Source organism: Vipera berus (genome assembly GCF_964194415.1).
Source record: "Vipera berus genome assembly, chromosome: 3".
Classification (NCBI taxonomy): domain Eukaryota; kingdom Metazoa; phylum Chordata; class Lepidosauria; order Squamata; family Viperidae; genus Vipera; species Vipera berus.
In genome coordinates this window covers 14,645,517-14,654,905 of record NC_138204.1, presented here as the reverse complement: position 1 = coordinate 14,654,905, position 9,389 = coordinate 14,645,517, and the positions used below count along the sequence as shown (strand labels likewise).

Sequence of the window (9,389 nt, the reverse complement as noted above, 5' to 3'; positions counted from 1 at the left end):
CATGATCCTGGGACACTACAACTGTCATAAATACGAGTCAGTTGCCAAGCATCTGAATTTTGATCATGTGACCATGGGGATGCAGCAACGGTCTTAAGTGTGAAAAATGGTTGTAAGTTACTTTTTTTCAGTGTTATAACTTTGAATGGCCATTAAATGAACTGTTGTAAGTCGAGGACTACTTGTATGTGCCTGCAATGCTGACATCCATGCAAAATGGACAGGGCTTTGAGTGTGACCACCATCTTTTTTTTTCACTTCGGCGGTAACCATGCACGTGACTCATGGTTGACAGGATCAGAAGTGAGGATTTCATCTCCCCTTTCATATGCACTATTCTTAGCCTTATTGTAAGCAACATGCTCAACACAATACAGATAAATAAGCTGACATCCATGAATTGTGACCTTGCTGACAGGTCTATATTTTTTTTAGCTTATTCTCCCTGAGGACTGAAACCATACAATTTTTATTTTAAAGACAATTTAAACCTGTTTACAACTGGTCAACAAAACAATTATGGAAGACCATCATCCTAGGTATTTGCTCTACCAAGAAAGGTGTTTCCCTCTTGCTAAGATGGACCATCCACGTGGCAAATAAGCTCCTCATAAAGCTCTTAATTTATGTGTACATTACATCACGCAGTTCTTTCTTATGGCAGCCAGAATTCAATTTCTCTCATCCTTTTATTATTTCAACACTGATACCTTTTTGCACTGTAAAAAGTGGTGGCTGCATATCAATAAAAACACTACGAAGCAATGTCAAGAAGAAAAATTGGTGAAAGTAATATTGCTTCAACGCACAACAGAAGTTTAAACAGCGGGATGTCTTGGAAGGAAAATAATATTTTTTTTTGCAAAAGTGGCAAATATCTGTAGCTCCGGTGTAGGATGAGGGTGAAGGTTCGTTCTCCGAGCTTGTGGGTTGATTTCCAAATGTTTCGTTACCAGGAGAGGTAACATCTTCAGTGGTGTTTGGTTCCCCTAAGCCCCACTGAAGATGTTACCTAGCCTGGTAACAAACCATTTGGAAACCAACCCACAAGTTCGGAAAACGAACCTTCACCCTCCAAAAAACTTTTCCTATCTACTTGGACCCTTCGGAAAAGTGTTTCTCAATTTAGGAACTTGCAGATGTGTGGACTTCAACTCCCAGAATTCTCCACCCAGCTTAATTTAATTGTGGGAATGGAAGTCCGTGCATCTTAAAGTTTCTGAGATTGAGAAAAACTGCTTCAGAAATAGGCAGTTGTGTGTATTGAGTCACCTGATGAAAAGTGAATGACTTCCATTTCAAAAATAAAAAAAACCAATTTACAGATCGATGTCTGTATGCAAGCAAGCATGGCGGTGGAAATCATAGCTGTCAAAGAAACATAATTTTTTGCAATCTGTAAAAAAAAAAACACCTTTGAGTGTGCTTATTTTTTGGTATGGCTACACAAAGCCTGAACACTGCGGTTTCTGCTGTTCATGAGCAAGCTTTTAATCCCAGATGACTAGCAATGTAGCAAGAAACACCAGCAGAGATAAGGGAGTTTTTGGTGCTCCATGGTTCACTTGGGCACTTAATCTTTCTGGACTGTGTGGCATACTATGTCTTGCCAAAGTTCCTGAGGGCCCACCACACTGGAGAAGAGGAGACTGGTAAGACGTGGGCCTCTTACCGAGAGTGTTAGGACTTGACCCATCGGTTGGTCTCTCACCAATAAAGAGCAGGCTCTGGTCTTTTCCATCTCGTTCGAGGCGGAAGAGTTCATACTCAGTGTGGGGGAGCTTAATACCTAGAGCTGCACACCCATTGGTGTGAGTCACATCGAGCTCCTGCCCAATGTGCCAAGATCCAGCCTCTCCGCAACTCCCCAAATCAGAGGAGTTCAGCATGGACACGGTGACCTGATCCATAGGTGTCACCCGAGCATGGGTCACCTTGAAGATCAGCTCTGTGCCTCCTCTCACAATGAGGGATGGTGCTCCCTCATTGTAATGACCCAAGGCATAGACGGTGAAAGTTGGTTGCTTGCAGAGAGGGTCAGAGTAGTGGTGATAGTAGCCTTCCCAGCTGCGATTGTTGGCATGGAAGATGAAATATCTGGTAAGGAAAAGCACAGCTGGGCGTACTTCGCAGCGAGAACTGACCCAGTGGCCGCTGAGCAGCATAGGAAGCTCAGCTCTGGCTGGTAATACTGGCGGGTTATGTTCGTCAGCTCTGTATATAATCCCACAGGCAGGACAAGGATGAATGTGATGCTGTGGAAGAAAATGGTAGCAACATTTTAATTGCATTGTTAATGTTTCCTATCATGGAGAACACATTTCAGGAGCAAAGATGAACTTCTGTTTTAAAGACAAATTTGAAGCAATTTTTCTAACTGTTGATGAACTGGGGTGTCCACATGGTATGTGTCAGAAAAGATGGTCACTGTGATGGGCAATTGAAGTGCTACCTGTGCTTTATAAGTGGAAGCACAGATGGAGTTTTGATCACACCTGCAGGTACCCTGTGCTAAACTGTAATTCACAACAGCCTTTTCCACAATGGTCAATGGTGAGGGATGCTGGGAGATTTTGTTTAACACAGTTGAACGCCAAAAAACCTATAAAGTATGAAATATTAATGGAGCTTGGTTTGAACTACAGGAAATTAAACCCCCAGATAGGCCAAAACACTCTTCACTTCCCTAATTCCAGCAGATAATTTGTATTAATATGTAGCACTGTTTACTCTTGACTACCCTCAAAATAAAACATTTCTTGACTGTTCTGAACCCAAAAAACTAAATTGCTCAAGGTTTACTGAACTTTGTGGGAAGAAGTTTATAAGACAGACATATGCTGAATGTTGATATCCTGAATTTGTTAAGCTAATAAAAATAACAAAATGGCATTGGTTGTAATACAGTAGAAATCAGAGCATCTGAATACCATCCACTTCAAGACTGTAATGTCTTAATGGACAAAGTAATATGATACCAGCATATTGAAATGTTGACCTTTGCGTGCTGAATTACAACTCTCCTATTTCCAAATCAGCCCAAGTAAATAATTGTTGTAGTGAAACACATCTACAAAACACCAGCTGGGAAGCCTGATTTAGAAGTCATCTTATAACAATTTATTTGTTTGTTTAATTCACAACAAGGAAGGGTGTTTTTCTAACCTTGCTGGTCTCAGGAATTATAGCTAACTATGTATGCAGTCGCTCATATGGTTTCTGATCAGCATTTGAAGTTAACTCCTGTTCTAATTATCATAGTGGGCACCAAAGGATTTATGGTGAATGATGTCTGTTTTTATAAGCCATGAGCTGTTCTATATGGTTAATTTTGAGAGACGCCAGCCTTGTTTGTATGAGAAGGAGATTTAAGTAACACAGTAGTTAGCTCAGCACCAGGGCAATTTGACATGTTGACTGAAGTCTGCTGTAACTCAACCATTTTTAACCACCTTATTGCAACTGTCACTCTAAGGAGCATTGATGCTACAAAGTCTGTAATAACTAAATAGCCCAGTAGTTACTGAAATATGTGTGTTCTCTTTTAAAGCAGGAAATACTTTAATAATGAAAGATAATTTCCCCAAAATGGGAGGGATTTTTTTGTTAAAACAAGTACAGATTTGGGAAAAATCAAAGAGCTATTTTGTACAGAAGCAATTTGGGGTTGGGTCTGTCTGTCTGTGTTGATGTGGAGATTGATTGATTGATTGATTGATTGATTGATTGATTGATTGATTGATTGAAAAGAGAAATAACAGTCCTGGAGAAGTTTCTGCTAACAATTAGTATAGTGGAAAGCAACTGATTTTCCTCCAGGTTGTAGGAATGCTCCATTTCAACAAAGTTTGAGGAAAACATAGAATGAGCATATTAGACTCTTATCACTATCTCAGTAGAAATAAACTACTACTGAGAAGTCCATCACTAGATTCATGCTTTATATCAGGGGTCTTCAAACTTGGCCCTTTTATGACTTGTGGACTTCCAGAATTCCTCAGCCAGCATGCCTGGCTGAGGAATTCTGGGAGTTGAAGTCCACAAGTCATAAAAGGGCCAAGTTTGAAGACCCCTGCTTTATATTAAACCACTAAGCCAGCTGGGTGATCTTGGGCCAGTCACTCTCTCTGAACCTAACACCTCACAGGGTTGCTGTTGTGGGGAAAATAGGAGAAAGGTTACTGGATAAGTTCACCGTCTTGAGTTGTTTACAGAAATAATAAATGTGGGATATAAATAAAAACAAATAAATAATCCTCTCTAAATGGCCAAGTGCACACAACATCCTAAAATAAATCCACATGAAATACAAGATAGCTTAAGCAACCAGGAGGAAACCAGCCCATGCATTTGTGTGCTTGGAATACAGGTAGTCCTTGACTTATGACCACAACTGAGTGCAAAATTTCTGATGCCAAGTGAGACAGTTGTTAAGTGAGTTTGCCCCATTTTAGTAATGCCATACATTGCAACTGGGAAGACCATAGCCTTGACTATACGCACTTTTGTTGACAGGGCGATGTCTCTGCTTTTTAGTGTGCTGTCTAGATTTGCCATGGCTTTCCTCCCGAGGAGCAAGCGTCTTTTAATTTCTTGGCTACAGTCCCCATCTGCAGTGATCTTGGAGCCCAGGAAAATAAAATCTGTCACTACCTCCATTTCTTCCCCATCTATTTGCCAGGAATTGAGAGGGCCGGATGCCATGGTTTTCTTAATGTTTCAACCCAAGTTTTGCACTCTCCTTCTTCACTCGCAACAAGAGACTCTTCAGTTCCTCTTCACTTTCTGCCATTAGAGTGGTATCATCTGCATATCTTAGGTTGTTGATATTTCTTCCGGCAATCTTAATTCCAACTTTGGATTCCTCTAGCCCTGCCTTTCTCATGATGTGCTCTGCATATAAGTTAAATAGGCAAGGTGACAGTATACAGCCTTGCCAGACTCCTTTCCCAATTTTGAACCAATCAGTGGTTCCGTGTCCAGTTCTCACTGTTGCTTCTTGACACGCATATAGGTTTCTCAAGAGACAAATAAGATGGTCTGGTACACTCATCTGTTTAAGGACTTGCCACAGTTTGTTGTGATCCACACAATCAAAGGCTTTAGCATAGTCAATGAAGCAGAAGTAGATGTTTTTCTGGAACTCTCTAGCTTTCTCCATGATCCAGCGTATGTTGGCAATTTGATCTCTCGTTCCTCTGCATTAAAGCAGAGTTATCCTGGGCCAAAACCATGGAGGCATGAGGTAAACCAGATGGTAAACAGGAGGTCTTTGCAAAATTAATTTAAAACCGGTATAAGGTGTGGTGAAATGCAGATTTCATTGCAGTAATGTGGCTGTTAAGTGAATCTGGCTTCCCCATTGACTTTGCTTGTCAGAAGGTCGCAAAAGGGGATCACATGATCCCAGGGACACTGCAACCATCTTAAATAGATGCCAGTTGTCTAGTGCCACAATTTTGATCCCCTGTGACTATGGGGATGCTGCAATGGTCGTAAGTGGGAAAAATGAGCATGTCATTTTTTTTCAGTACCGTTGTGACTTTGAACAGTCACTTAATGAACTGTTGTAAGTCAAGGACTACCTGTATTTTGATCAGTAGCTCTTTTCAAGGTTCTCCTCAAAAGTCTTACAGCAACTAAGATTGTGCAAAGTTGGACCATAAGAAAGGCTGAGTGCCAAAGAATTGAGGCCTTTGAACTATGGTGCTGGAGAAGACTCCTGCAAGTCCCTTGGACTGCAAGGCGATCAAACCGGTCAGTCCTAGAGGAGATCAACCCTGACTGCTCTTTAGAAGGCCAGATCCTGAAGCTAAAACTCAAATACTTTGGCCACCTAATGAGAAGGAAGGACTCACTGGAGAAGAGCCTAATGCTGGGAAAGGTTGAGGGCAAGAGAAGAAGGGGACGACAGAGAAGGAGGTGGCTGGATGGAGTCACTGAAGCAGTAGGCGTGAGCTTAAATGGATTCCAGAAGATGGTAGAGGACAGGAAAGCCTGGAGGAACGTTGTCCATGGGGTCGCGATGGGTCGGACACGACTTCGCAACTAACAACAACAACAACAACAATGCCAGTTTGAACATGTGCCTAAGAGGATGGTTTGTTTGTGTGTTATTCTATCACCCCAGTTGTTGCAATATTGTTGTTGCAGCCTTGGTGGAGCAGTGGGCTAATGCCTCCTTAAGTAACACCAGCTGCCTGCAATTAGTGCAGGTTCGCATCCCACCAGGCTCAAGGTTGACTCAGCCTTCCATCCTTCCGAGGTAGGTAAAATGAGGACCCAGATTGTTGGGGGCAATTAAGCTGACTTTGTAATAATGCCGCTTGGGGGGGGCGAAAGCCCTAATAAGCAGGCATATACATAGAATGAAGGCTACTGCTAAGCTTGTAAGCCGCCCTGAGTCTTCGGAGAAGGGCGGGATATAAATGGAATTAAAATAAAATAAATAAATAAAATAGGTGGAAAATCCATTTTTCTTCTTTCTCTCCCTATGCTTTCCTTCTGTTCCCGTCTGATAATGCTCACAAGGGTTTTTCTGCTGAAGTGCAATGAACTTATCTTAAAGATCAATCATCTTTCTAAATTGATTAGTTATGATTTTGATACAAATATACATTTTAGGAAGAAAACCAAGCTTCTGAGCAAAAACAAAGCAAAAAAAAAAAAGGAATCAAGGCCGGCTGACTAATCACATTTCAGCTGCATTAAGAGTTGGGTCTCCAGGCCTGCTGTTAATTACATTCAGGCTTATTTCCTCTAGTAATGACATTTTCCTAAGAAATAATGGTGTACTACTTTTTCCTTATTACTCCTTCTATCCTAGGCTCATTCTAGAACAAGGGTGTCAAACTGCTGGCCCACGGGTTGGATGCATCATAGTGAAACTGCACCCACCCTATTGCTGACAATGGCAAAAGAGTCGCAATATGTTGCGACATGTCATGTGATGTTGTGAGTTTGACACCCCTGTGCTAGAAGAAGAGAGGATCAATCTATTCTCTAAAGCACCTGAAGGCAGAACAAGAAGAAATGGGTGGATACTAATCAAGGAGACAACCAACCTAGAACTAAGGAGAAATTTCCTGACCGAACAATTAAGCAGTGGAATGACTTGCCTCCAGAAGTTGTGGGTGCTCCAACACTGGAGGCTTTTAAGAAGATTGGACAACCATTTGTCTGAAATGGTTCAGGGTTTCCTGATTGAGCAGGGGGTTGGACTAGAAGACCTCCAAGATCTCTTCCAACTCTATTCTGTTATTCTTTCTATGCACTTTTGGTGGGACCCAACAATAAAAGTTAATAATACTCTAATAGAAATTCCCTGAAAGCATAGGTCTTACCATGGCATTTTGCAGTGGGCGCTGATATCCTGTAGGCCGATACTGAAGCCTCTCTGACCATTCAGTGTGAATGTCTCCAAGATACAACTCCTCAACCTCCCTGCTCCCCTGGTTGTGCTGGAGGAGCAAAGGCTGGTGATACTTCTCCACTCGTACCAGGCTAAGCTCATGCATGGCAAAGCCAAGGCCAGGGGTGCAGTCCTCTTCCCCTTTAGCACTCAGAAGCTCATAGAGGGCATCAGGAGCCCAAGTCCGTCCAGCTGGCAAAAATCCACTGCAGCGCACTCCTGTTTGGTTGAGATGGGCGACCATTTCCTGCATGGCCCTCTGGCTGTAGAAGACAATGCCAACTTTATGAAGGTGATAATCTGCTTCTGTAGCACCGAGGGTGATCCAGGATGCCTGCCGGAGCCTGATTCTCCCTTTAATGACCAGAGAGTAGGTGGGCTCTCTACAGGAAGGGTCACGGTAGTAAAACTGATGAGCTTTGAACAGGCGGTTGGCAAAGAACATGTATGACCGAGTAAGGAATTCAGGTCCTGGGCGCACTTCACACCTGAAGACAAGGGGAAGAAATTCCTGTTAGAGGTTGCCACAATGAAGAGGGGGCTCAACCTAGTCTCCACAGCACCTGAGGGCAGGGCAAGATGGATGGAAACTAATCAAGGAGAGAACCAGCCTAGAACTAAGGAGAATTTTTTCTGACAGTTAGAACAATCAGTGTAATGACTTACCTCCAGAAATTGTGGGTGCTCCATCACTGGAGGTTTTTAAGAAGAGATTGGACAACCTTTTGTCTGAAATGGTATAGGGTTTCCTGATTGAGCAGGGGGTTGGATTAGAAGACCTCCAAGTTCCCTTCCAACTCTATAATACTTTTTAGTTGCCAAAAGTAGATATGTGCCAACACTCTATTAGTAAACCTATTAGATATCAAAGATGGCACAGCAGCTAAGCTGCTGGACAATTCAACAAAATTGTTAAGAGGATAAATTTAGAGAGTTGAGTAGAACTTAGCAAAATATCTTCAGTTCCAGGAACAGCATGACAGCACCAATGGGTTCCCAGAATTGCATCTGATTTCTTTATTTTTTTAAAGGTTATTTTAATTTCAAATATTAACAAAAAGCAGCCATATGGAAAGGGCCTCTTCCAGCATATTTATTTACTAGAACGCTTTTTGATCTTACAAAAGTCCACTGCAAAGGGAGAAAATATCCTTGACATCTCATTTGCCTTTTGTGAATGGCCACAGTTACCAAGGCAGCCATTTTGTGAATTAGTCAACTCTGTGGTGCTGTTTCCAAATCTCCTGTCCTGATAGAAACAAAACAAAGGAATAATTTATAGAACAAAATAAAGTCATTATTTGGAACAAGAATTTCATCACTGGGGAAATTCCAGAGCTATCAAAAGTCTGGCATTGTCTCATTTTTCTTATAAAAGATCTGATCTGCCAAGTCTGCAGGGTTGGCTTAAGGAAAATATATGTGGCCCTCTGGATTGAAAGATGAGACAAATATATTCCATTTTACTAAATACATTTTAAAAATGGGAAGACTGGGGATAGAGAAGCATCTGTGAGCTCCAATTTCCTACTTTATAAAGATGACTATCTTGTCAAACCAGACTGGACATTCTGAGAATCACAGGCCATTGCATTTTGGGGCTCAAATTTGGAGATCCCTACCTTATCAGTAGCATTGAAGTACTATAACCTGAGGCTGTGCATTTAAGGAAATTCTTCTGTGTCTTATTTTTCATGCACTAAGACAGCAAGGTCTACACAAATGTATCAAGAAATGAATCCAAGAGGTGTCCAAGAAGCTTTTAGAACTTTAGAACTTTTTGTAATTCAAAAATCTGCAGATGTATCTGAGCTGATGCTTTTTAAAACTTAGGGTCCTAGGTAACGTCAAAAAAGCAATTTGCAGCTTTATATATATATTTTTCCTACCTTCCCAACTAGAGGACTTTAAAGACAGCATCTGATTACTACAACTATGTATTGGTTTTTAAAGTGCCATAAAAGACACTATTGCAAGA

General features: G+C 41.5%; 1 protein-coding gene across 1 annotated transcript in view; it reads right to left on the bottom strand.

The window, feature by feature from the left end:
- Window positions 1-1,362: 1,362 nt before the first annotated feature.
- The window catches only part of APCDD1L (APC down-regulated 1 like), a 52,653-nt gene continuing 44,626 nt past the window's right edge, over window positions 1,363-9,389 (bottom strand). The window contains exons 3-4 of the mRNA XM_081322524.1: window positions 7,344-7,899; window positions 1,363-2,255 (exon numbers count right to left, since the gene is read on the bottom strand). Of these exons, the coding sequence (XP_081178650.1) occupies window positions 1,491-2,255; window positions 7,344-7,899 (1,321 nt within the window). The 3' untranslated portion in view covers window positions 1,363-1,490. The remainder of the gene's footprint in view (window positions 2,256-7,343; window positions 7,900-9,389) is intronic.